The 27,857-nt window shown below is 49.0% G+C and overlaps 2 protein-coding genes across 2 annotated transcripts in view; both read right to left on the bottom strand.

The window, feature by feature from the left end:
- Positions 1-268: 268 nt before the first annotated feature.
- On the bottom strand, positions 269-13,454 carry slco1c1 (solute carrier organic anion transporter family member 1C1). Its single transcript, XM_031898427.1, has 13 exons — positions 13,310-13,454; positions 12,406-12,538; positions 11,780-11,904; positions 10,194-10,340; positions 9,779-9,877; positions 9,199-9,441; positions 8,595-8,759; positions 7,259-7,454; positions 6,735-6,897; positions 4,513-4,700; positions 4,332-4,396; positions 2,486-2,603; positions 269-789 (listed from the first exon to the last, which is right to left on the bottom strand). The coding sequence occupies exons 2-13, from the start codon at positions 12,468-12,470 to the stop codon at positions 573-575; spliced, it is 1,791 nt and encodes a 596-aa protein (XP_031754287.1). The 5' UTR covers positions 12,471-12,538; positions 13,310-13,454; the 3' UTR covers positions 269-572.
- Positions 13,455-22,692: 9,238 nt separating this feature from the next.
- pde3a (phosphodiesterase 3A) overlaps positions 22,693-27,857 on the bottom strand; it is a 109,964-nt gene continuing 104,799 nt past the window's right edge. The window contains exon 16 of the mRNA XM_031898094.1: positions 22,693-24,907. Coding sequence (XP_031753954.1) covers positions 24,726-24,907 — 182 coding nt within the window. The 3' untranslated portion in view covers positions 22,693-24,725. The remainder of the gene's footprint in view (positions 24,908-27,857) is intronic.

Genomic DNA, 27,857 nt, shown 5'->3' with positions numbered 1-27,857 from the left:
CTGGGAATACACATTCCCCTTTCCCACTGACTGGGGTAACTGGTCCCGAGGGACTTGCAAGAAGAACGTATTGGGGGTAAAGGCAAATCTCATTTGCCCCCAAGGTTAGTGCAAGAATCAGTGGTTTCTATTGCCCTAATTACCCCCCTAAAGTCCTTAACTGTCTCCTTTATAGGAAATGAAGGCAAATTCCTGGTCTGAGAACATGATACAAACAATTACGCAGTAAATAAGCCCCTAAATACAGAGCCCCGCCCCCTGCCCCACCCCCAATATAGGTCCACAAGGATCTTGAGTGAAGAGAGTCTCTTATATGTATGAAAGTTAAAAGGGAATTCTGGGAAGGAAACCCACTATCACTCCTATAGGCTGTAGTTCAGCCACTGGGTTATAAGACACAGCCAGTGTAGGTGCTGATCCGATCCCAACTAGAGACCAGTTTAGTGCAGTGCAGGATGTTCTGATCAGCAGGTTGAGCCAAGGAAGTGGATCCATCTTCTCCAATTGGGGGAACCTTTGGTTATTAAGCCCAATGGAACTTTCCATTCCAGAACATCTCCATTTCTCTCCCTTTAGAGTCGGGTCTCCTTTTGGGCCCAGTGTGTTGTTTGTAACAAATGTAAATTACTGGCAAGATTCCCATTCTGGGGCAAAGCTGAACTTGCACACCCATCATCCTCAGCCTTATTCTCTGTTGGGTGGAAGCGTTTTTGTACCATCAGTACAACAGCCGCCGTCATAAAGATAAACACTGTCCCCAGTGCCAACGTCATGCCAAGGTATATGTACCTGCAAAACAGCCAATGAGATGGGCACCGGGCCCCTGTAGGGTCAACCTGGATGCAACAAGTAAGTACAGGGGCAAATAAGAAAGAAAAACAGAAAAGGGATCTCTAAAATAGAATTTGAGGAAAGAGAAGGGAATATGGGGATTGAAACTGAAGAAGAATCATGCAGATCATAAGAAAAGAGATGGAGAAAGAAGAACAAAGAGAAGGAAGAAGAATGAAGAGAAGGGAAAATGAGGAAGAGAAAGGAAAAAAGAGAAGGAAGAAGAAGAAAAGGAGGAAGAATAATGAAGAAGGAGGAGAAGAAAAAAACAAAAGGAAAAGGGAAGAAAAGAAAGAAGAAGAACAAAGATGGGAAGAAAATGAAAGAGAAGGAAGAGGAATTAAGAAAAAGAAGAAGAAAGAGCAGAAAAAAAAAGAAGAGGAAAAAGACAAAGAGAAGGAAGAAGAATGAAGCAGAAGATGAAAAAATAGAAGGAAAGAGAAAAAAGAAAGACGAGGAAGAGAAGGAAGAAAAGAAATTGGAGAAAGAAAGAAAAGAAGAAAGAAGTAAGAGGAAAAGGAAGAAGAATAAAAAGGGATAAAAAGAGCAAAGTATGAAGAAAAGAAAAAAGCAAGAGAAGAAAGACAAAGGGAATAAAGGAAGAAGAAAGAGAAAGAAGAATGAAGAAACGGAAGAAAAAGAAAGAGAAAGAAGAATAATGAAAAGGAACAAGAATGAAGCAGAGGATAAAGATAAAGAGAAGGAGAAAAAAAAGTAATAAAAGGAAGAAAGATAATGCAAGATGAGGAAGAGAAGGAAAAAAAGGGAAAAGAAAGAGAAGAAAGAAGAAGAATGTGAAGAATGAAGAAAAAGAAGAATAAAACAAGGAAGCAAAATGCAGAAAAACAACGAGAAAGAAAGGAAGGAGAATGAAGAAAGAGATGGAAAAAAATGAAGAATAGAAAAATGGAAGAGAAGGAAGAAGAAAAGGAAAGAAGAAAATTTAAGAAAATGAAGAATAAGGAAGAGAAGGAAGGAGAAGGAAGAAGAAAGAAGATAAGGAAAGAGAATGAAGAAAAATGAAAACAAGTAAAAAGTTTGAAGAAAAGGAAAAAGGAAGAGAAGTAAGAACAAGGGAGAAAAGGAAGAAGGAAGACAAGGAAAAAGAAAGAAGCAGAGAAAAAAGAATAAAGGAGAATTAAGCAGAGGATGAAGAAGAAAGGAGAAAAAAAGAAACTGAAGGAAGAAGAATAACAAAAGATGAGGAAGAGAAGGAATAAATAGGAAAAGAAAGAGGGATACGAAGAAGGAAGAATGAAGAATAAGAATAAAAATGAGAAGAAAAAGAAGAATGAAGAAAAGAAAAGGGAAGAAGAAGTAAGAAGAGGAGCACAAGTGGGGATGTGTAGGTAGAAAAGCAAAGAAGAAATTTAGATGGAAGGTTGTTGAAAGGAAGGGAGGGACATTGAGGGAAGAAGGAAAGGAAGTGAGGGGGGAAATGAAAGCAGAAGATGGGGAGGGGGTAGAGAGAGGATCAGAGAGGGAAGGGTGCCATGGAGAAGAGAGGGGTTAATATAAAGGAAAGGAGTGTAGGGAGAAAGAGGGTGAGGGGCTGATGGAAGGTGCAATAAAGAGAAGGTGAATTAGGGGGAAGGGGCAGATTGGCCATTCCCTTTGTATTCTGATCTTCTCCCCAGGGTTCATCTCCACTTACCGGAAAGCGTCCGTGTTGTAGAACCTACAGGCCCCTCTCCCAGCGCAGCTCCTGCTGCTCCATCTCAGGCACACGGTGTCTATTAGCGCCCCCAGGTACATGGGTGCCGGGATCCCCGCTGTGTGAGGGAAACACGGGGAGAATTCCATTTATTATATACTTACCCCAAGGGCTTTCCTCCCTGTTGTACTGTGTGTAGCCTACTGTCTGGCACCCTGAGAGCTACTCACTGCTCTCTCCTACCTAGTGGTACCTTGCCATGTGACTGTCTCTGCTTCCTGTGCACGGGGGAGTGTATTTCCCGGTACCCGTGTGACTGTCTCTGCTTCCTTTGCACGGGGGAGTGTATTTCCTGGTACCCGTGTGACTGTCTCTGCTTCCTTTGCACGGGGGAGTGTATTTCCCGGTACCCGTGTGACTGTCTCTGCTTCCTGTGCACGGGGGAGTGTATTTCCCGGTACCCGTGTGACTGTCTCTGCTTCCTTTGCACGGGGGAGTGTATTTCCTGGTACCCGTGTGACTGTCTCTGCTTCCTTTGCACGGGGGAGTGTATTTCCCGGTACCCGTGTGACTGTCTCTGCTTCCTGTGCATGGGGGAGTGTATTTCCTGGTACCCATGTGACTGTCTCTGCTTCCTTTGCACGGGGGAGTGTATTTCCCGGTACCCATGTGACTGTCTCTGCTTCCTTTGCACGGGGGAGTGTATTTCCCAGTACCCATGTGACTGTCTCTGCTTCCTTTGCACGGGGGAGTGTATTTCCCGGTACCCATGTGACTGTCTCTGCTTCCTTTGCACGGGGGAGTGTATTTCCCGGTACCCGTGTGACTGTCTCTGCTTCCTTTGTACGGGGGAGTGTATTTCCCAGTACCCATGTGACTGTCTCTGCTTCCTTTGCACGGGGGAGTGTATTTCCTGGTACCCGTGTGACTGTCTCTGCTTCCTTTGCACGGGGGAGTGTATTTCCCAGTACCCATGTGACTGTCTCTGCTTCCTTTGCACGGGGGAGTGTATTTCCCGGTACCCGTGTGACTGTCTCTGCTTCCTTTGCACGGGGGAGTGTATTTCCCGGTACCCGTGTGACTGTCTCTGCTTCCTTTGCACGGGGGAGTGTATTTCCTGGTACCCATGTGACTGTCTCTGCTTCCTTTGCATGGGGGAGTGTATTTCCCGGTACCCGTGTGACTGTCTCTGCTTCCTTTGCACGGGGGAGTGTATTTCCTGGTACCCATGTGACTGTCTCTGCTTCCTTTGCATGGGGGAGTGTATTTCCCGGTACCCGTGTGACTGACTCTGCTTCCTTTGCACGGGGGAGTGTATTTCCCGGTACCCGTGTGACAGTCTCTGCTTCCTTTGCACGGGGGAGTGTATTTCCCGGTACCCGTGTGACTGTCTCTGCTTCCTTTGCACGGGGGAGTGTATTTCCCGGTACCCGTGTGACTGTCTCTGCTTCCTTTGCACGGGGGAGTGTATTTCCTGGTACCCGTGTGACTGTCTCTGCTTCCTTTGCACGGGGGAGTGTATTTCCTGGTACCCATGTGACTGTCTCTGCTTCCTGTGCATGGGGGAGTGTATTTCCCGGTACCCATGTGACTGTCTCTGCTTCCTTTGCACGGGGGAGTGTATTTCCTGGTACCCATGTGACTGTCTCTGCTTCCTTTGCACGGGGGAGTGTATTTCCTGGTACCCATGTGACGGTTTCTACTTCCTGTGCACGGGGGAGTGTATTTCCCGGTACCCATGTGACTGTCTCTGCTTCCTGTGCATGGGGGGCAGTTTAGTGCACATATTTGCCCCAGCAGGGGGGCCCTGTGCATGGATAGTGGGGCAGGCAGGGATTGGACTCACCAAGAACCCGTATGACCAGTGTGTAAATGCCCAACGCAAAGGATTTCAGCTCCGGCTTGATGCACCTGTGGGGGGGGGGGGTAAATGAGAGACGGGTACCCCGGGTATCAGAGATTGGGGTGTCACAAGTAAAACTGTCCTCTTATTGGCCCCAATGAACCAAGAGGCTGCTGGGAGTTACCTGAGGAGGAGCATGTACCCGGGGGTGCCCCCTAGTGACAGGGCGAAGGAGGTCATCACGGACGTCACCACAAAGTAAAGGAACATGTTGGAGCAATCGGTTCCTCTTGCACAGGGACCCGCCACTGCGGAACCGCCCCCCCCGGGCTGGGACATCGGGGCCCCCACACAGCTACAGTTATAGAACTCCTGTAGGGGAGAGACAGGGGGCACGTTACCCCCTAAACATCAGTCCTACTGGGCATGTAGGTCCCTGGGTTCTTGGGGTGCACGGACAACTACTGACCCATGTACCCATCTATTGTATGTGGGAAAAGCTTAGGGCCACACCTGGGCAGGGAGGAGATGGGGTTCTACTGTCATTCAGCCCCAACTCCCCAATATCCATTCATTCCTCATTCCCTGCACTGCTGGTTATGACTCCTGATACAACTCCCCAATACCCATTCATTCCTCATTCTCTGCACTGCTGGTTCTGACTCCTGATACAACTCCCCAATATCCATTCATTCCTCATTCTCACTGGGTTTATAGTTATGTGTAACTGTCACTGTGTCTGTCCCTTTCCCTTCCCTGCACTGCTGGTTCTGACTCCTGATACAACTCCCCAATATCCATTCATCCCTCATTCTCACTGGGTTTATAGTTATGTGTAACTGTCACTGTGTCTGTCCCTTTCCCTTCCCTGCACTGCTGGTTCTGACTCCTGATACAACTCCCCAATACCCATTCATTCCTCATTCTCACTGGGTTTATAGTTATGTGTAACTGTCACTGTGTCTGTCCCTTTCCCTTCCCTGCACTGCTGGTTCTGACTCCTGATACAACTCCCCAATACCCATTCATTCCTCATTCTCACTGGGTTTATAGTTATGTGTAACTGTCACTGTGTCTGTCCCTTCCCTTCCCTGCACTGCTGGTTCTGACTCCTGATACAACTCCCCAATACCCATTCATTCCTCATTCTCACTGGGTTTATAGTTATGTGTAACTGTCACTGTGTCTGTCCCTTTCCCTTCCCTGCACTGCTGGTTCTGACTCCTGATACAACTCCCCAATACCCATTCATCCCTCATTCTCACTGGGTTTATAGTTATGTGTAACTGTCACTGTGTCTGTCCCTTCCCTTCCCTGCACTGCTGGTTCTGACTCCTGATACAACTCCCCAATACCCATTCATTCCTCATTCTCACTGGGTTTATAGTTATGTGTAACTGTCACTGTGTCTGTCCCTTTCCCTTCCCTGCACTGCTGGTTCTGACTCCTGATACAACTCCCCAATATCCATTCATCCCTCATTCTCACTGGGTTTATAGTTATGTGTAACTGTCACTGTGTCTGTCCCTTTCCCTTCCCTGCACTGCTGGTTCTGACTCCTGATACAACTCCCCAATACCCATTCATCCCTCATTCTCACTGGGTTTATAGTTATGTGTAACTGTCACTGTGTCTGTCCCTTTCCCTTCCCTGCACTGCTGGTTCCGACTCCTGATACAACTCCCCAATACCCATTCATTCCTCATTCTCACTGGGTTTATAGTTATGTGTAACTGTCACTGTATCTATCCCTTTCCCTTCCCTGCACTGCTGGTTCTGACTCCTGATACAACTCCCCAATACCCATTCATTCCTCATTCTCACTGGGTTTATAGTTATGTGTAACTGTCACTGTGTCTGTCCCTTTCCCTTCCCTGCACTGCTGGTTCTGACTCCTGATACAACTCCCCAATATCCATTCATCCCTCATTCTCACTGGGTTTATAGTTATGTGTTACTGTCACTGTGTCTGTCCCTTTCCCTTCCCTGCACTGCTGGTTCTGACTCCTGATACAACTCCCCAATATCCATTCATTCCTCATTCTCACTGGGTTTATAGTTATGTGTAACTGTCACTGTGTCTGTCCCTTTCCCTTCCCTGCACTGCTGGTTCTGACTCCTGATACAACTCCCCAATATCCATTCATTCCTCATTCTCACTGGGTTTATAGTTATGTGTAACTGTCACTGTGTCTGTCCCTTTCCCTTCCCTGCACTGCTGGTTCTGACTCCTGATACAACTCCCCAATATCCATTCATTCCTCATTCTCACTGGGTTTATAGTTATGTGTAACTGTCACTGTGTCTGTCCCTTTCCCTTCCCTGCACTGCTGGTTCTGACTCCTGATACAACTCCCCAATATCCATTCATTCCTCATTCTCACTAGGAAACCCAAATTCACTCACCGCCCTCTTCCCCGTCCCATTGGAGACCCGGCATCCGGCAAAGCAGGCAGAGTAGTAGGTAAGTCCATTCTCCCCACAGACTGGATCCCAGTGGGTCTGGGGGCACTTGCACCCCACATTGCACTCAGACACCTCATTTTCTTGATAGGAGATCTGGGCAGAGCTGGAGAGGGCACAATATCGGGGCATTGAATTATTATAACAGGTGATCGGATCAGAACCTTATGGGTCAAGCACAGAACCCTTGCCACAAAGACATTGTTAACTGAAATCATTCTGGAGCTGTCAGTCTGTTCCATGTAAGGCGACTGCATAGAAACCCAACTTAGATCTTCAATAAATGATCCACAGTGACCTCTAGTGGAGAGATTGTGCACTGCAGGTGGAGCCCATTAATATACTTTCATGGGGGCATTTTGATGGGGCTATTGGTATTTTACTGCTTGAATAACCTTCCAAACTCCCCTCATCCAGGACAGATATAATAATAATAATAATAATAATTGCCTCTATCTCTAACTTACCCTTGGTAAGAGACGGTCAGTCCGGCCACGGAGGAGTTCTTGCACCCCATTGCGAACAACGAGAGGAGCACCAGGTACCCCAAGAGTGAGGGACCCAGTAAGAGTTTTGCTGCCCCCAGGATATTTATTCTGAACCTTTTCATGATGACCCCCCCGGAGAAAATGCCCAGGGCCACGGCCGGGATGTTGATGAGACCTGGGAGAAAAGCACATGGACTTCTGGTTAACATGGAGCTTTGGGTTCTGATGGAGCTCAGAAGCAGTGACGGAGGGGGGAACCCACAAGTAAAGGTACATGAACCTGAACAACTTGGGACGGAACACAATGAGAAGTTCTTTGGGTCCCACAGAGATGGTGCCATCTTCTTCTTCCAACTATCCGAGGCTCAGACCTAGTGGCCCCATCAGCCCTACTGCTTCATACGGCAAGTAGTGGTTCCTCAGGGTGGGCCCAAGCTCTACAGCCAGTCAGGAAGGGAATTAAGCCCTTTTGGCTCTTTAACGAGACAAGTCCATGGACATCATTCCATTTACAAGGAGGCCAATGGGCAAGTAAGACACAAACCCAGTGCCTGCCTCTTCCATAGACCTGCTCTTCCACTTCTCCATGGAATGTAGGGCTATATGGAAGCCAAGGGTTACTAGCACTAAGGTAATGGGGGAGGGGGCAGACAGAAACCACATCTCTGGCTCTCTCATTGACTCTCACTGACTCTCTCATTGACTCTTATTGACTTTCTTTGACTCTCTCATTGACTTTCTCATTGGCTCTCTCATGGACTGTCAATGTCTCTCACACTGAGTTCCTTATTGACACTCTTGTTGACTCTCTCATTGACTCTCATTGACTTTCTTTGACTTTCTCATTCATACTCTTGTTGACTCTCTCATTTACGCTCATTGACTTTCTTTGACTTTCTCATTGATACTCTTGTTGATGCTCTCATTGGCTCTCTCAGTGACTCTCAATGACTGTCTAATTGACTCTCTTGTTGACTCTCTCATTGACTCCTATTGACTCTCTCAATGACTTTCTTTGACTCTCTCATTGCTACTCTCGTTGACTCTCACATTGACTCTCTCATTGACTCTCTCATTGGCTCTCTCATTGACTCTCTCATTGACTCTCTCATTGGCTCTCTCATTGACTCTCTCATTGACTCTCTCATTGACTCAAAGCTCCATCAGTTGAACCTTCTGCAATGGACCTTCCCCATGGACCCATCGCCAAATCCAGTCCATTCCATTAGGAGAGCAGAAGATACCACTGATGGATTTCCCATGAGCCCATTGGGGTTGAGGGGTATCAGGAGGCCGTGGGGCATCAGTTCTGTACCTATTAGGAAGTTTGTCTTGGAGGAGGTTTGTCCGTACTGCTGCTCGATGTACTTGGGTTTGTAGGTGACCATGCCGATCAGGGAGTTGTACTGGAAGACGCTCCCACACAGATACAGGAAATACACCGGGTTCCCAAAAAGATCCTTCACCGACGGCAGGAAATCTGCAAAGAACAAGGGGGGCAAGTCGCTTATTTACCCCCCCATGAGGAATGGTAGCTCATTCGCTGGACTAGAACACATTAAACCAATCACAGTTCAAGGAAGGGGGAATTGGTTCATATCTTCAGCCAATCAAAGAAAGGCTGAGACCAAGTTCCTACTGGGTGGGAGGTTTCCATAAGATGAGATCCCACTGAATCTTTAATTGGTTATCAAATCCACCAATTATGGCATAGTATGACATGTTTCCATGGTAACTTAGTTGTTTGCTTGTCTGCCCAGCAGGGAGGGGGCAGATCTTCCTTTACCTATGGGGCAAGGCTACCAATGTAGTTGGCATCTAGGAGACTGGCACTAAGTTTGCCCAGTTTGCTATGGGTTATTGCTCCTGGGCAAACTTAGTACCTTTTATTACATATGAGGGTACATTTGTGGGGACACCTTTCGCCATGTTCAGCAAATGAACCCCATCTTGCTCCGTAGTTGCCTCTTTCTGCTCCTCAAGGATAAATCTCGACTGCTCGGAGGGGGTGCTGGGAGTTTTGCCCGTTTCTACTCGCGGCTGCTCCTTGGGTAGGAACCAGAAGGGTATGGTGGCCAATACGATGATCCCTCCGGCTATTAAGTACCCCAGCCACCAGGCTCCCACCCACTGGGCGTCGGCCGGGGTGATGGTAACGCTGTCTGCAAACAATAAAAGGAGGGTTAAATCAAAGGCGGCCAATCACATTACAGAGCCGCTATAATCTGATTGGAGCTCAGCTGGATATCAGCCTGGCTTGAAACTCCCATTGGACGAAGAACTTACTGGGCTTTGGACATGGGTGTTTTTTCTTGGCTCAATTCGCTCTACAAAAAAACCCAACCCAGGGGCCAAACACTCAAGCTCCACGGGATCCACCACCTTGATGCTAGAGGGTGGGACTTCTACTGATTGGCCAACTGCCGCTAATGACCCTACTGATGTATGGACGGGAATAGCAGGGGTAATTATAGGATGGAAAGTGCCCCTTCCAATCACCTAGGTTCACTGATCCAATGTCAACGAAGAGCTTGGCACACAGGGATCCCAAGAGGAAGCCAAATATTGGCCCAATAACGGCCGACGTCTGCACACAGCCTGAATGGGAGGAGAAACAAGGCATCAGGGGGCTTCTAACCAATGGGGGTCTGTTTTACAATATTAGTGTGGAACAGAGGCCGTGTCATTGGTTACTGTCTCCTATTGGTGTAAAATAGAGGCCATGTCATTGGTTGAAGTTTCCTATTGGTGATACAGCAGCCATGTTGCTTGTTACTGGTGGCCCCTAGGGGCATCACTGGGACCATGGTGGGAAAAAGTAGTATCTCAATGGCAAATGAAGCTCAGAATGAGCAGAATTCCCAGTCCCACTGACCCGGTGGATCAGCTCAGAGAGTAAAGGGCAAGTCAGTACCAATATAGAAGGCGGTGTTGTCCTCACTGGCGTAGTCATCAATGTAGGAAATGCCCAGCGGTTGGATGGGGGCTTCTCCGATTCCTCGCAGGAGATTTCCCAACAAAACGTAAATCCACATTGAGTTCCCGAAGTCTTTGTCACATCCTGAGGGTCAAACACAGAAAGGATCCACTCAGGAGTCACAACTCGAGGTCTAACATCATTGGGGTGGTAGAAAGTTACCCTAACTGACTATATGCCCCCTTGGGTATTGCCACCTAGAGATTTGGTGGTTAAAAGGAACAATGGGAGAGCTCCCTGTACCATGTGATGGGAGATGAGGTCACTACCCCTAGGGGCCTACAAGAACACCCTAACCCTACCCCTAGGGGCCTACAAGAACACCCTAACCCTACCCCTAGGGGCCTACAAGAACACCCTAACCCTACCCCTAGGGGCCTACAAGAACACCCTAACCCTACCCCTAGGGGCCTACAAGAACACCCTAACCCTACCCCTAGCCCTACTGCTAACCCTAGCCCTACTCCTAACCCTAGCCATACTGCTAACCCTACTCCTAACCATAGCCTTCCCCTACTCCTAGCCCTATTGCTAACCCTAGCCCTACTCCTAACCCTAGCCCTTCTCCTAACCCTAACCTTAGCCCTACTGCTAACCCTATTCCTAACTCTACACCTACTCCTAACTCTAACCCTAGCCTTACCCTACTCCTAACCATAGCCCTACTCCTAACTATTACCCTAGCAATAACCCTACCCCATATCTAACCCTAACCCCACTCCTAACTCTAACCCTACTCCTAACTCTAACCCTAGCCATAACCCTACCCCATATCTAACCCTAACCCTACTCCTAACTCTAACCCTACTCCTAACTCTAACCCTAGCCTTATCCTACTCCTAACTCTAACCCTAGCCATAACCCTACCGCATATCTAACCCTAACCCTACTCCTAACTCTAACCCTAGCCTTATCCTACTCCTAAACCTACTCCTAACTATAACCCTAGCCATAACCCTACCCCATATCTAACTCTAACCCTAACCCTACTCCTAACTCTAACCCTAGCCTTATCCTACTCCTAACCCTACTCCTAACTCTAACCCTAGCCATAACCCTACCCCATATCTAACCCTAACCCTACTCCTAACTCTAACCCTAGCCTTATCCTACTCCTAAACCTACTCCTAACTATAACCCTAGCCATAACCCTACCCCATATCTAACTCTAACCCTAACCCTACTCCTGACTCTAACCCTAGCCTTATCCTACTCCTAAACCTACTCCTAACTATAACCCTAGCCATAACCCTACCCCATATCTAACCCTAACCCTACTCCTAACCCTACCCCATATCTAACCCTACCCCATATCTAACCCTACCCCATATCTAACCCTACCCCATATCTAACCCTACCCCATATCTAACCCTACCCCATATCTATCCCTACTCCTACCCCTTGGGAGCTTTAGGAGACACAATGATACTTTTATACACCCCCCCCCCCCTCTGTAGATGGAACAGAACCTACTACACCCCCGGCCCAATGACACATCCCATAATCACAGGAACTGGACCTACCGGTGCCGAGATTCACGTGAGGATTTTCCGTGGGAATAACCGTCGGGTTCCTAGAGTCTCGGGCACATGGAGAGACGTTGATAGAAGAATTAGCAGAAGGCACTGGGGGTCTCTCATAGGTATAACTGTGTGGGAACATACAGACCCGTCAGCTTATTGCACTCTGTACCCCCCCAAACTCACCCCTCTGGGGACCCCAGAAACTAAACTACAAATCTTCTAAATCTGATTGGCTCCCTGTGCTGTCTCAGGACTCATCAGTCTGTGGCCCCTGAATGGTGGGGTCCTAAATTCTCAAATCACCCCCCCACCATCTGTAAATGACAGGGATCCTCACTGCCCTCCTATTGGCCCATATATTCACACACCTCCCCAAACACCAATCAGAGTCCTGCTGTGTTCCCATATGGGTGGCCCTGGTGTTGTTTAGGTGCCAGCTGAAATGCATCCTGGGAAACCATTGTTCCAATAACATGGAGTCTCCCCTGTTTGCCCCCATGTTTGTATTGTGCCCCCCCCAGTCATGTGTGAGGGGCCCCGGTGGGTCTCTCTAATCCGCCCCTTTGTGTCGCACTGAGAATTCACTTTAATCTGAAACCCTCGCAATTAGGCGACTTCCGACTTACCGACCCATAAAGAAATGCGGCATCGCAATTAGAAACGTTCCGGCCGCCATAATCAGGCAGCCCATTCCGATGATTCTGGGTCTATGTAACCGAGTGCCGAAATAGCTCACCAACGTGATCACCAGCAGGTTCCCTGGGGCAGAAGAACATCCCTTAGTCATGTATTATAAGGATAATGTACCCCCGACTGTATATGATAAGGATATCAGCAGTCACTGAGGGGTTCTGTGCCCCCCATATAAAGGCACAAGGCTGCAGGCTGAGTTATACAGGGAACTCTGAGTATCACTCATGTATTATAAGGGATAATGTACCCCCTACTGTAAATGATAAGGATATTAGCAGTCACTGAGGGGTTCTGTGCCCCCCATATAAAGGCACAAGGCTGCAGGCTGAGTTATACAGGGAACTCTGAGTATCACTCATGTATTATAAGGGATAATGTACCCCCTACTGTAAATGATAAGGATATTAGCAGTCACTGAGGGGTCTGTGCCCCCCATATAAAGGCACAAGGCTGCAGGCTGAGTTATACAGGGAACTCTGAGTATCACTCATGTATTATAAGGGATAATGTACCCCCTACTGTAAATGATAAGGATATTAGCAGTCACTGAGGGGTTCTGTGCCCCCCATATAAAGGCACAAGGCTGCAGGCTGAGTTATACAGGGAACTCTGAGTATCACTCATGTATTATAAGGGATAATGTACCCCCTACTGTAAATGATAAGGATATTAGCAGTCACTGAGGGGTTCTGTGCCCCCCATATAAAGGCACAAGGCTGCAGACTGAGTTATACAGGGAACTCTGAGTATCACTCATGTATTATAAGGGATACTGTACCCCCTGCTGTATATAATAAGGATATGAGGAGTCCCTAGGGAATGATGCTGCAGACTCACCAATCTCAAAGCTGCCATCGATGACGCCGACAAGGGCAGAGGGGATGTCGAATCGCCGCTCTATTTGGGTGATGGTGCTTTTCAGGTAACTCCCGGCCAGCGCTTTGGCAAAATAAACGAAACACAACGCTGCCAAGAAAATCTGTGATGATCAGAGAGTGACACACGTAACACACATGTAACATACACGTAACACGTAAAGATGTTATTAGGTTACGAGTTCCCCGCACCCAAACACACATATTAGAGAATGCTAGATTGTGAGCTCTTTGGGCAAAAGAATATGGTAAATGTTCTGTTATTTCCCATGTGCAGCTGATTCCATTCCATACATGAAGCACAGTAAGGATTGCATCATAAACTCCACCCAGTGATGTGCCCAGTGATCTGCCCAATGATGTGCCCAGTGATCTGCCCAATGATGTGCCCAATGATGTCCCCAATGATGTCCCCAATGATGTACCAATGATGTGCCCAATGATGTCCCCAATGATCTGCCCAATGATGTCCCCAATGATCTGCCCAATGATCTGCCCAATGATGTACCCAATGATCTGCCCAATGATGTACCCAATGATCTGCCCAATGATGTACCCAATGATCTGCCCAATGATCTCCCCAATGATCTGCCCAATGATGTCCCCAATGATCTGCCCAATGATGTACCCAATGATGTACCCAATGATCTGCCCAATGATGTACCCAATGATCTGCCCAATGATGTCCCCAATGATCTGCCCAATGATGTCCCCAATGATCTGCCCAATGATCTGCCCAATGATGTACCCAATGATGTACCCAATGATCTGCCCAATGATGTACCCAGTGATGTACCCAATGATGTACCCAATAATCTGCCCAATGATGTACCCAGTGATCTGCCCAATGATGTACCCAGTGATCTGCCCAATGATGTACCCAATAATCTGCCCAATGATGTACCCAATGATGTACCCAATGATGTACCAATGATGTACCCAATGATGTACCAATGATGTGCCCAATGATGTACCCAATGATCTGCCCAATGATGTACCCAATGATGTACCCAATGATGTGCCCAATGATGTACCCAATGATGTACCCAATGATGTACCCAATGATGTACCCAATGATGTACCCAATGATCTGCCCAATGATGTACCCAATGATGTACCAATGATGTACCCAATGATGTACCCAATGATGTACCCAATGATGTACCAATGATGTGCCCAATGATGTACCCAATGATCTGCCCAATGATGTACCCAATGATGTACCAATGATGTACCCAATGATCTACCCAATGATGTACCAATGATGTACCCAATGATGTACCCAATGATCTGCCCAATGATTTGCCCAATAATGTACCCAATGATGTACCCAATGATGTACCAATGATGTGCCCAATGATGTACCCAATGATCTGCCCAATAATCTGCCCAATGATCTGCCCAATGATGTACCCAATGATGTACCCAATGATGTACCAATGATGTGCCCAATGATGTACCAATGACCTGCCCAATGATGTACCCAATGACCTGCCCAATGATGTACCCAATGATCTGCCCAATGATGTACCCAATGATGTTCCCAATGATCTGCCCAATGATGTACCCAGTGATGTACCCAATGATGTACCCAATAATCTGCCCAATGATGTACCCAGTGATCTGCCCAATAATGTACCCAGTGATCTGCCCAATGATGTACCCAATAATCTGCCCAATGATGTACCCAATGATGTACCCAATAATCTGCCCAATGATGTACCCAATGATGTACCCAATGATGTACCCAATAATCTGCCCAATGATATACCCAATGATGTACCCAATGATCTGCCCAATGATGTACCCAGTGATCTGCCCACTGATATTCCCAATGATCTGCCCAATGATGTACCCAGTGATCTGCCCACTGATATTCCCAATGATATTCCCAATGATGTACCAATGATGTACCAATGATGTGCCCAATGATCTGCCCACTGATATTCCCAATGATATTCCCAATGATGTACCAATGATGTGCCCAATGATGTACCCAGTGATCTGCCCACTGATATTCCCAATGATATTCCCAATGATGTACCAATGATGTGCCCAATGATGTACCCAGTGATCTGCCCACTGATATTCCCAATGATATTCCCAATGATGTACCAATGATGTACCAATGATGTACCAATGATCTGCCCAATGATGTACCCAGTGATCTGCCCACTGATATTCCCAATGATGTGCCCAATGATGTACCAATGATGTGCCCAATGATGTACCAATGATGTGCCCAATGATGTACCAATGATGTACAAATGATCTGCCCAATGATGTGCCCAATAATTTGGCAATGATGTACCCATAGATGTACCAATGATCTGCCCAATGATGTACCCAATGATCTGCCCAATGATGTACCCAATGATTTGCCCAATGATGTACCCAGTGATGTGCCCAATAACATGCCAATGATGTGCCCAAGACTAGCGAAGGGGAATGAGGTTTGGCAGGGGGTAGTATATATTATATTTCATGCTAGTTCCCCTTTAAGTTTGTGTGGGAGGTGGGATGGTGAGAGTTTATGGGGCCCCCCAGTTACACCAGTTACACCATAACTGTCTCTAATAATCTCCTTGTAACCTGGGAACCCAGGGAAGGCAATTACCTCCAGCCCCTTAAAGCAACCCTTCCCTACAAGGCCAGACCCACTGGGGTGCAACCTCTCTTGGCCACTGGGGCAACAGCACCGCTTCTTGCTGGGTAATTCCATCTCCGTCTCTGGTGTTGGTTCTGAAAGAGAAGGAAATCGGGTTTCATGGCTACATCCCAGTGCAGGCAGCAACATGGCAGCTCCGCCATTTGCCGGTTATTAGTTTTGGGGGGGACACCAGGTACCTCTCTGTCCCTTTGTCCTTTCTATTTATTTCTCATATTTCCCAATGTGACAGTTACATGGAGGCGGAGCTAAAGGGGTCGGGGCTTAAGAATTGCAACAAACTTGGGGTCTACGGCAATAAGGGGCCCCCTGGCTCCAACGGCATTCATTGCCAACACTTTCTATACCAGTCACCCAGTAGAGCCGATTTGCACGGACTTAACCCTCGCACTGCTGCCTAGGGGCAGAATAGGCGTGCGATTAACCCTTAAGCTCCTGCCCCGGTCCAATGGCATGCTGGGTAACAAATACTGCGCATTCTCCCGTTCTTATACGACCTTCCTTTACTCTATAGGCCAGGCACATTCTGAAAACTGTCCCCCCAGCCTGCCCTCCCCTGTATAAGCCCCCTCCAGGTACCAGTTATATATATCATAGGGCAACTTCAGAGGTACTTGGTTGGGGGGGTAGATTTCCTCTTTGCACCACTAACTTCCTGCTTTAGTTTATAGTTAATGGCCCCTCCCAGCCCACCACAAAGATGCAGTCTCACCCCTCAAAGCTAAACCATTCACTCTGGAACGGCACTCCTACTGGCAGCTGGGGGAACTGCACCCTACACAATGCAGGGGGGTGTTATAATGGGATTATTTTGTCTAATCAATGAGCCCCCCCATTTAACTTTATGGCAGCCAAGCTTGGGCTCCTTCCTGGCTGGGAATCCCCCCCTCTCAGCCCCCCATTCTGAGCCTTTCAGGGTGCAGGAGATGCTTGGCAGTTACCCCTACCCAGGGCAAGAGAGATAAAGGGCAGTTACCTTGAGGATGCCGGGGCAGAGCGGGGAGAGCAGGCAGAGGGCTCCGTTCCAGCAGGGATTCCCATGCTTTGTGGGGCAGACAATGTAGAGATGCTGAGACTGCCCCTGCAGCCGTGTTGGTAGCACGTGTCTCACTGGCAGCGTGAAGGCTCCGGGGAGGAGGAGGAGGTCTGGCCACTCGCCTGGGGACTTCATGCCTTTTATGCCTGTGGCAGGAGAGGGACCCAGAGCCCTGATCCCTTCATAATACGTCTCTTTTCTCTCCAATTAAGCAAAGGGCCTGGGGGGGGGCTCAGGCGTTCCCAGGGGCGCTGACGTCCGTCTCCCCCGTAAGGACAAATCCCCATGAAAAAAAAGAAAAAGAAACATAATAAAGAACTTTGTTCTCCACGTAGGGGCCTGTTAATGAGCGGGACCAAAGCGTGGCGTCATAACGTGACGCACGTGGGCCCCTCCGGGGGGTCCCAGATTGTCCGACCCTCGAGTGGATTGTAAGAGCCACAGTACGAGACCCTTAAACCACCCCCTGGACCCTCTATTGACCTCTTGACATTGGCTGTGTTCCCTATGGTACAATGTACTGGCGTCATAACTAAACCAACAAAGCCCAATCCCAGTCCAACCGGACCCTGGGCCAAGATTCCAGGGACAATGGAAACTCAGGTGGAACAGGAGGTTGGTGATGCCAATGGGTGGCCATGGTGATATCTCCCCTCATCTCTACTGCAGGGAGGTAACTTGATGGAAGGGATATCTATGTAGGCATTGGCTCCTGGTTCCAGGGGCTAAAGGTCTTTCCACTGGAAGAGATTTTGGTTCTGTAGGCTAGAATAGATAGCCCATCTAGGTTTGGGTGAGCCCATTATGAGGAGACCCGATCATAAGCACCAAAGAAGAATTTGGAGCAGAATCCAGCCCCTCCACCTTTGATCTGCATATTTTGGTGGCTGAGTCTGCAGAACATTGAAGTTCAAAGTAACTCAAAGAGCAGAAGACCATTGGGAGTCTATGTCAGAGCAAAATGGTTCTACAGAATCAAAATGAACTCCAAGTCAATCTTCAAATCAATTTACTGAATCGTTTGTACCAAAGTCATAGCTTGGACCTCAAAAGCTTCTCTGGTCAAATGAGTTGGTGGGAAAGTTTAGGTCTTCAAAGTCTTGAGGGGTAAAGGGAGTTTTTAGGAGATCCTGGAACTCTGGGGCTGAGATTGTGGGACCAGGGGACTAGGACATCTCCTGATGGCTCATTGGGTTCTGCTGTTCTAGAACCCATTGCATCTCCTTCTCATGATGGTAATGAAGATATCTCTCCTCAGCTCAGTTCTACGTAAGGTTCTGCCAGGGGAGAGCGTTGGGTTGGGGCAATTGGCAATGTAACCTTGGTATTGGGTGATTACAATGAACGAGACCTGCTGGAAGGTGGCATTTAGCAACGTAACTCCCTTTGCCCAGGTGGCCAACCATGTCAGGTGTCTAATGGCCAAACTGCAGGACTGAGTTGCTCACAGAATTGGCCAATAGGGACGAGATAAAATATAACACAAACATCCCATTGAAAGGGTCATTCCTTTGCCCCCCCCCCCTTTGAGCTAAAAGTGCTGTGTGAATGGGACAGAATGTTCTCATTGGATCAGGAGTGAATGGCTCGGGGTATTTTTAGAACCCAAATAAAAGGAGGAATTGAAGGAATAAAACCCATAGAATGTTCTTCTTTTTATTTATCGTCTTAAATATAGAAAAGGGGAAATTAGAGCTAAAATACCTGAGGTTTAATGGCGTCGGGGGGGGGAATTATATTTACGGGACCCAGTTTAGCCGCTCAATGGGGCTTTTGTTTCTCACGACAAGAATAATCTGCATTCCTAACGACTATCCCCTCGTTAGTGACTGGGAGTAACCTGAGCCGGGAACACAATGTCTGGGCAAATCTCACTTTATATGTAAGCGCATTACCCAATGAGCCAAGCGGGTCACGCCCACTTCCTACTCTTCTAAATACCCCCCCCCCCGGTACCCGTGTGACTGTCTCTGCTTCCTTTGCACGGGGGAGTGTATTTCCTGGTACCCGTGTGACTGTCTCTGCTTCCTTTGCACGGGGGAGTGTATTTCCTGGTACCCATGTGACTGTCTCTGCTTCCTTTGCACGGGGGGAGTGTATTTCCTGGTACCCGTGTGACTGTCTCTGCTTCCTTTGCACGGGGGAGTGTATTTCCCGGTACCCATGTGACTGTCTCTGCTCCCTTTGCACGGGGGAGTGTATTTCCCGGTACCCGTGTGACTGTCTCTGCTTCCTTTGCACGGGGGAGTGTATTTCCCGGTACCCATGTGACTGTCTCTGCTCCCTTTGCACGGGGGAGTGTATTTCCCGGTACCCGTGTGACTGTCTCTGCTTCCTGTGCACGGGGGAGTGTATTTCCTGGTACCCGTGTGACTGTCTCTGCTTCCTGTGCACGGGGGAGTGTATTTCCCGGTACCCATGTGACTGTCTCTGCTTCCTGTGCACGGGGGAGTGTATTTCCAGGAAGCAAGGATATAATTGGCTGCAATATGAGCATTTCATTATCTATGACATCACACATCTCATTATCTATGACATCACACCGCACATTCACAAAAGAAAAGGCAGAAACAACGCGGAAATGTCAAAATTATTGCACTTCTCTTTATTTTCCGTGACTTGGGCATCAGGAGACACAGTGACGGGACACAAACAGGAGATCAGCGCAAGGGTCGCCCCGCCCCCTCCCGTACGCCGGGAAAGGGGGCGGGGCATGAAATTTGCCAATAATTAGGTTCAATTTACTAATAAAGAAACCAAAAAGCAAATGTGGACTCAGCAATAAATCAATGGCCAATGTGCCCGACTGCCCCACCCACCTGTGATGTCATGGGGGTCATTCCCTTAGCTACATAAATAGGGAAAAATGACATCACCGATTTCTGAACCAGTGATAACACGAGGGGCAACAAGCTTCCCTCTTGCCCCAGGGTGGGTACAATGGCCGCCATGACTGACCTTAACCCTGAGTGTGGGCCCAACGGCACCGGTTCCCTCCGCGGCGCAGCTGGACTTTTGCGTGGAAATTGCGCTTTTTCTTCTCCGCTGATTCACACAAAGCGCTGAAACACATTCGCCAGACTGCGGCCATTTTACCAAATTTGTCTTTTTTTCAACCCAACGCAACAGTGAAAATTTGGCAACGGCACAAGAATTTCATAGAATTTTAGTCATATTTTCCCCAAATTTTACAAAAATATTTGACAAAATTATTTCATTTCAACCAATTTGTAAAAATTTCTTTCTCAAAACAAACATTTGGCCGAGAAATTTGCTCGGAGTCGCGGAATTTTAGTAAAATTTTCTCAGATTTGTCTTTTTTAAAAAAAAACAAAAACATGAAAATGGCAGAAATGTTTCACCGCTCGGCACAACTGTTGGCGGAACCGGTGAAATTGTGAAATTTTTAGAATTTCGTCGCATTTCTATTTACGACGCGGCCGAGACTCTCGCAGCCCCCCGACTTTGCTTGGAGAAAGTGGCGCTTCCTTAGCACGTCGGCAGTTGCTATTTTGTGGCTGAGATTTGGAGGTGACTTGGGGTTACAGACATGGGGTGACTTGGGGTTACTGACATGGGGTGATTGGGGTTACAGGTATGGGGTGACTTGGGGTTACAGACATGGGGTGACTTGGGGTTACAGGCATGGGGTGACTTGGGGTTACAGACATGGGGTGACTTGGGGTTACAGGCATGGGGTGACTTGGGGTTACAGACATGGGGTGACTTGGGGTTACAGGCATGGGGTGACTTGGGGTTACAGACATGGGGTGACTTGGGGTTACAGGCATGGGGTGACTTGGGGTTACAGGCATGGGGTGACTTGGGGTTACAGGCATGGGGTGACTTGGGGTTACAGGTATGGGGTGACTTGGGGTTACAGGCATGGGGTGACTTGGGGTTACAGGCATGGGGTGACTTGGGGTTACAGGCATGGGGTGACTTGGGGTTACAGACATGGGGTGACTTGGGGTTACAGACATGGGGTGACTTGGGGTTACAGGTATGGGGTGACTTGGGGTTACAGGCATGGGGTAACTTGGGGTTACAGACATGGGGTGACTTGGGGTTACAGGCATGGGGTGACTTGGGGTTACAGGCATGGGGTGACTTGGGGGTTACAGGTATGGGGTGACTTGGGGTTACAGACATGGGGTGACTTGGGGTTACAGACATGGGGTGACTTGGGGTTACAGACATGGGGTGACTTGGGGTTACAGACATGGGGTGACTTGGGGTTACAGACATGGGGTGACTTGGGGTTACAGACATGGGGTGACTTGGGGTTACAGACATGGGGTGACTTGGGGTTACAGACATGGGGTGACTTGGGGTTACAGACATGGGGTGACTTGGGGTTACAGGCATGGGGTGACTTGGGGTTACAGGTATGGGGTGACTTGGGGTTACAGGCATGGGGTGACTTGGGGTTACAGACATGGGGTGACTTGGGGTTACAGGCATGGGGTGACTTGGGGGTTACAGGCATGGGGTGACTTGGGGGTTACAGGTATGGGGTGACTTGGGGTTACAGGCATGGGGTGACTTGGGGGTTACAGGTATGGGGTGACTTGGGGTTACAGACATGGGGTGACAGGCATGGGGTGACTTGGGGGTTACAGGCATGGGGTGACTTGGGGGTTACAGGTATGGGGTGACTTGGGGTTACAGGCATGGGGTGACTTGGGGTTACAGACATGGGGTGACTTGGGGTTACAGGCATGGGGTGACTTGGGGTTACAGACATGGGGTGACTTGGGGTTACAGACATGGGGTGACTTGGGGTTACAGACATGGGGTGACTTGGGGTTACAGACATGGGGTGACTTGGGGTTACAGGCATGGGGTGACTTGGGGTTACAGGCATGGGGAGATGGGGTTACAGACATGGGGTGACTTGGGGTTACAGACATGGGGTGACTTGGGGTTACAGACATGGGGTGACTTGGGGTTACAGGCATGGGGTGACTTGGGGTTACAGGCATGGGGTGACTTGGGGTTACAGGCATGGGGAGATGGGGTTACAGACATGGGGTGACTTGGGGTTACAGACATGGGGTGACTTGGGGGTTACAGACATGGGGTGACTTGGGGTTACAGGCATGGGGTGACTTGGGGTTACAGGCATGGGGTGACTTGGGGGTTACAGACATGGGGTGACTTGGGGTTACAGGCATGGGGTGACTTGGGGGTTACAGACATGGGGTGACTTGGGGTTACAGGTATGGGGTGACTTGGGGTTACAGGCATGGGGTGACTTGGGGGTTACAGGCATGGGGTGACTTGGGGTTACAGACATGGGGTGCATTTTATGATGTGGGGTGCAACCTGTGCAAAAGGGGGTGCAGGGGGGACTAGTGCAAGAGGATGCTAAGTTACTAAGGTGGGCGCGGGGCAAAGACACCCCTCCGTACCCCGAGGAGCCCACTTACCCCTTAGGACCCGTATCTATCCAGGTAGAAATCACGAAACAGAACCCCAACATTGTGCGTCTGAGACCCCAAGCGCCAAGTGCCCACACACAGCAGGCGAGTCAGGAATCGGGGCGCATTCTGGTTGTACCCGCTTTATTTGAGGCACAGTCATCGGAGTGACCCCGACTTTGCAGACCCCTGACCCGGGCAGCAGCTGAACCAATGGCGGCTCCCAATCTGTGGCCAAAGACTAATAATGTTCCTTGGCGAAGTGATGGGCAACGCTGGGCATGAAACCCTTCTGCCACCATGTGCCCCCAACACAGGCAACTGATGTTCTGGCTCCAACCCTGAGGGTGAGATCTGCCCCTGCAACAACCTCTCTACCCCATCAGTGGGGCAGCTGGCACCTATGGCTTCCACTCCCCATCATCATGTCCCACAGAGGGCACCATACCCACCATACCCCGTGCCCATGGAATACCTCCTACGGCTGCTCGCTTGGCTTCCATCACTCAGTACCCCAAATTAACTGCTGAATTAATGGTACCCTGTGAGTATTAATGGCACTCTATGGGTATTATTGGTAATCCACTGGTACTAATGGTACCCTGTGGGTATTAATGGCACTCTATGGGTATTATTGGTACTCCACTGGTACTAATGGTACTCTGTGGGTATTAATGGCACTCTATGGGTATTATTGGTACTCCGCTGGTACTAATGGTACTCTGTGGGTATTAATGGCACCCTATGGGTATTATTGGTACTCCACTGGTACTAATGGTACTCTGTAGGTATTATTAGTGCTTTGTGGCTATTAATGGCACTCTATGGGTATTATTGGTACTCCACTGGTACTAATGGTACTCTGTAGGTATTATTGGTACTTTGTGGCTATTAATGGCACTCTATGGGTATTATTGGTACTTCACTGGTACTAATGGTACTCTGTAGGTATTATTGGCACTCTATAGGTATTATTGGTACTCCGCTGGTACTAATGGTACTCTGTAGGTATTATTGGTGCTTTGTGGGTATTAATGTTGCTCTGAGGGCATTAAATGTACTCTGCCAGTAATAACGGTACCCTGGGGGTACTAATGGTACTCTACAGGTATTATTGGTACACCGTTGGTACTAACGGTACTCTGTGGGTAGTATTGGTGCTTTGTGCGTATTAATGCTACTCTGATAGCATTAATTGTACTCTGGGGGCATTAATGGTAGTCTGGGGGCATTAATTGTAGTCTGGGGGCATAAATGTTACTCTGCAGGTATTGTTGGTGCTCCGCTGGCACTAATGGTATTGTACAGTTCAGCACCACAATAGGAAGACCTGGATGTGGGTGATGCTCTTGGTGCGGTTCCTGGACCCCCAGTTGCCATAGAAACAGATGATTATACAATGTACCCCTGAGGCGCCCCCCCAAGCAATTTCAGACCAGACATGAAGACATTGGTGTAAATTCCCTCAAAAAAAGGTAAGTTCCTCCCTGGGAGGTTTGGCTGCTTCTGTCCATTGCTTTCTGGGCGGGGCAGGGGGCGTGGCTTCACTGTGATTGGCCCCCCCCAGCGTTCCCTTTATTTTCACGCTCGTAGAAAAGAAAAATAATAATCTATACAAAAAACGGTGGGATTTTTCCTTCTTACAAAAGAGTCTCCTATCTACAGGAACCGATAAAAATCTCCCCGATTATTTACAGCGAGACGGCGGCGGCGGCGGCCGAACACGCCAGTGCGAAATAAAATACGGAATTCGGTGAAAAAAAACAAAACAACAAAAATCAGCTTTAAATAGAGGTTTCGGCTCGGAACCCTCCGTCCCGGGGGGGCGGTTTTATCCACGCGCCACGGGGGCCACAAACGGGCGGGATACGTGGGATTCCGCTCACGCTTTTACACCCCGTGTCCCACGGAACTCCCCGCGCCGCCGTCTCATTGGGTACCTGGCGCTTGGGGGCGGGGCACCTTCCAACATGTGACCATTATACATACATATATATATAGATATATCCGTGCTTACAATGTCTCTATATATCTTTGTGCTGCTGTAATACTGGCTTCCTATGGTTCCACCATCACCACGATGATGATGATGATGATGATGAGGGTTTGGGCGAAGCCGGGCATGGGGGCCAACGGTCTCCGTTGGTGGTGGAAGGGGAACACCCCGAGGCTCGGTGCCCCCAACGTTCTACAGTGTTGTGTCTAAGGATTGTGCTGGCTTCTCTCTAGCGCCCCCACCAGTCCTTTCCCTTCATTCATCGTCAGAATTGTCCCTCTTGGGGTTCCCCTCCTCTTCCTCCCTGATGGCCTGGATTTGTTCGGAGCTTTTGGGCTCGAGCTGCTCGTCCTCCATCACTTTCTTCCACATCTTGTGGTTTTCCATGAGGTGCTGAGTGATTTGGCAGTAGATTTTCCGCTTGCACTTCTTCTTCTCTGCGGGGAATAAATGCACATTAAAGCTGGGAGTCTGCATCGTGCGCCCCCAATAAGGTTCCCCCCGACAGCTGAGGAGAAGGTTCCGCACAATAAATACATTTTGTACTGAACTTACATAAGAGTGACCCCCCCCTCTAAGAGTTACCCCCCTGCTCAAAGAGTTACCCCCCTGCTCAAAGAGTTACCCCCCTGCTCTAAGAGGTACCCCCCCAGCTCTAAGAATTACCCCCTGCTCAAAGAGTTACCCCCCGCTCTAAGACGTTCCCCCCAAATCTATGAGTTACCCCCGCCCTAAAGAGTTAACCCCCTGCTCTAAGAGTTACCCCCCAGCTCTAAGAATTATCCCCTGCTCTAAGAGTTACCTCCCCACGCTCTAAGACGTCCCCCAATCTATGAGTTACCCCCCGCTCTAAAGAATTACCCTCTCTAAGAGTTACCCCCCTCTCAAAAGTTACCCCTGCTCTAAGAGTTACCCCCCTGCTCTAAGAGTTACACCCCGCTGCTCTAGAGTTTACCCCCCTGCTCTAAGAGTTTACCCCTGCTCTAAGAGTTACCCCCCCTGCTCTAATAGAGTTACCCCCTGCTCTAAGAGTTACCCCCCCTGCTCTATAGAGTTACCCCCCCTGCCAAGAGTTACCCCCTCATCTATAGAGGTTACCGCCCCCTGCTCTAAGAGTACCCCCCCTGCTCTAAAAGTTCCCCCCTGCTCAAAGAGTTACCCCCCTGCTCCTATAGAGTTACCCCCCCTGCTTCAAGAGTTACCCCCTGCTCTAAGAGTTACCCCTGCTCTAAGAGTACCCCCCCTGCTCTAGAGAGTTTCCCCCTGCTCAAAGAGCTTACCCCCGCTGCTCTAAGAGTTACCCCGCGCTCTAAGAGTTACCCCCCCTGGCTCTAAGAGTTACCCCCCCTGCTCAAAGAGTACCCCCCCCTGCTCAAGAGTTACCCCCCATGCTCTAAGAGTTACCCCCCGCTCAAGAGTTACCCCTGCTCTAAGAGTTACCCCCCTGCTCTAAGATTCCCCCTGCCTCTAGAGTTACCCCTGCTCGTAAGAGTTACCCCCCTGCTCTAAGAAGTTACCCCTGCTCTAAGAGTTTACCCCCCTGCTCTAAAGAGTTACCCCTCTGCCTCTAAGAGTTACCCCCCCCTGCTCACAGCGTTACCCCCTGCTTAAGAGTTACGCCCTGCTCTAAGAGTTAACCACCCCTGTCTAAAGAGTTACCCCCCCTCGCTCTTAAGAGTTTACGCCCCCTGCTTTAAGAGTTACCCCCTGCTGCAAAGAATTACCCCTGCTCTAAGAGTTACCACCCCCTGCTCTAAGAGTTACCCCCTGCTCTAAGAGTTACCTCCCCTGCTCAAGAGTTACCCCTGCTCTAAGAGTTACCAGCCACCTTGCTCAAAGAGTTACCCCCTGCTCTAAGAGTTACCCCCTGCTCTAAGAGTTACCCCCCTGCTCTAAGAGTTACCCCTGCTCAAAGAGTTACCCCATGCTCAAAGAGTACCGCCCCTGGCTCTAAGAGTTACCCCCGGCTCTAAGAGTTACCCCCTGTCTAAAGAGTTACCCCCTGCTCTAAGAGTTACCCCCTGCTCTAAGAGTTAACCCCCCTGCTCTAAGGGTTACCGCCCCCCCTTGCTCTAAGAGTTTACCCCCCCTGCTCTAAGAGTTACCCCCCCCTGCTCAATCAGCGTTACCCCCCTGCCTACAGAGTTAACCCCCTGCTCTACAGAAGTTACCCCTGCTCTAAAGTTACCTCCCTGCTCTAAGGTTAACCCCCCTGCTCTAAGAGTACCCCCCTGCTCTAACGAGTTACCCCCACTGCTCTAAGGGTTACCCCCCCTGCTCAAAGAGTTACCCCCCCTGCTCAAGAAGTAACCGCCCCTGCTCTAAGAGTTACCCCCCCACTCTTAAGAGTACCCAAATCTAATGATTCCCCCGCTCAAAAGAGTTCCCCTGCTCTAAAGAGTTTACCCCCACCCTGCTCTAAGTACCCCCCTGCTCCTAAGAGTTACCCCCCCCCTGCTCTAAGAGTTACCCCCCTGTCTAAGAGTTACCCCCTGCCTCTAAGAAGTTTACCCCCTTGCTCTAAGCGTTACCCCCCTGCTTAAGATTCCCCCTACTCTAAGAGTTACCCCCCTGCTCTAAAGAAGTTACACCCGCTGCTCTAAGAGTTACCACCCCCAGCCTCTAAGACGTACCCCAAATTCTATGAAGTAACCTCCCCGCCTAAGATACCCCCCTGCTAAGAGTTACCACCCCCTGCTCTAAGAGTTACCCCCTGCTCTAAGAGTTTACCCCCCTGCTCTAAGTAGTTACCCCCTGCTCTAAGTTCCCGGCCTAAGAGTACCCCCTTGCTCTAAGAGTTTTACCCCCTGCTCTAAGAGTTACCCCCCTACTCTAAGAGTTAACCCCCTGCTCTAAGAGTTACCCCCTGCTCTTAAGAGTTACCCCCTGCTCTAAGTATCTTACCACCCCTATCTAAAGAGTTACCCTGCTCTAAGAGTTACCCTGTCTAAAGAGTTACCCCTGCTCTAAGAGTTACCCCTTGCTCTAAGAGTTACCTAAACACTAACTCACAGAGTACCCCCCCTGCTCTAAAAGTTACCACTATCCCTCTTAAAGAGTCCACCTGAGCTCTAGAGTTAACCCCCTATCTCTAGAGTTACCCTGCTCTAAGAGTTTACCCCCTGCTCTAAGATTACCCTGCTCTAAGATTACCCCCCCTGCTCTAAAGAGTTAACCCCGGTCCTGTCTAAGCGTACCCCTCTACCTAAGAGTTACCCTCCGCCTGCTCTACGAGTTATACCCCCTAGCTCTAAGACGTTACCCCCTGCTCCTAAGAGTTTACCACACCTAGAGTTACCAACTTGCTCTAAGAAGATAACTCTAAGAGTTACCCCTCATGCCCTCTAAGAGTATACCCTCCTGCTTCTAACCAGACGTACCCAAATC

Source organism: Xenopus tropicalis, chromosome 3 (genome assembly GCF_000004195.4).
Source record: "Xenopus tropicalis strain Nigerian chromosome 3, UCB_Xtro_10.0, whole genome shotgun sequence".
Classification (NCBI taxonomy): Eukaryota; Metazoa; Chordata; class Amphibia; order Anura; family Pipidae; genus Xenopus; species Xenopus tropicalis.
Note: the sequence above shows the minus strand (reverse complement) of the source record. Positions and strands in the feature narration are given on the sequence as shown.

Coding starts and splice junctions, on each gene's coding strand:
- slco1c1 (XM_031898427.1), bottom strand. CDS start 12,470: ATGGGCTGCCTGATTATGGCGGCCGGAACGTTTCTAATTGCGATGCCG. Junction 9,878..10,193: donor CAACACCGCCTTCTATATTG/GTACTGACTTGC, acceptor CCTCCCATTCAG/GCTGTGTGCAGACGTCGGCC. Junction 7,455..8,594: donor CAAGACAAACTTCCTAATAG/GTACAGAACTGA, acceptor CTTTTCTCCCAG/GTCTCATCAACATCCCGGCC.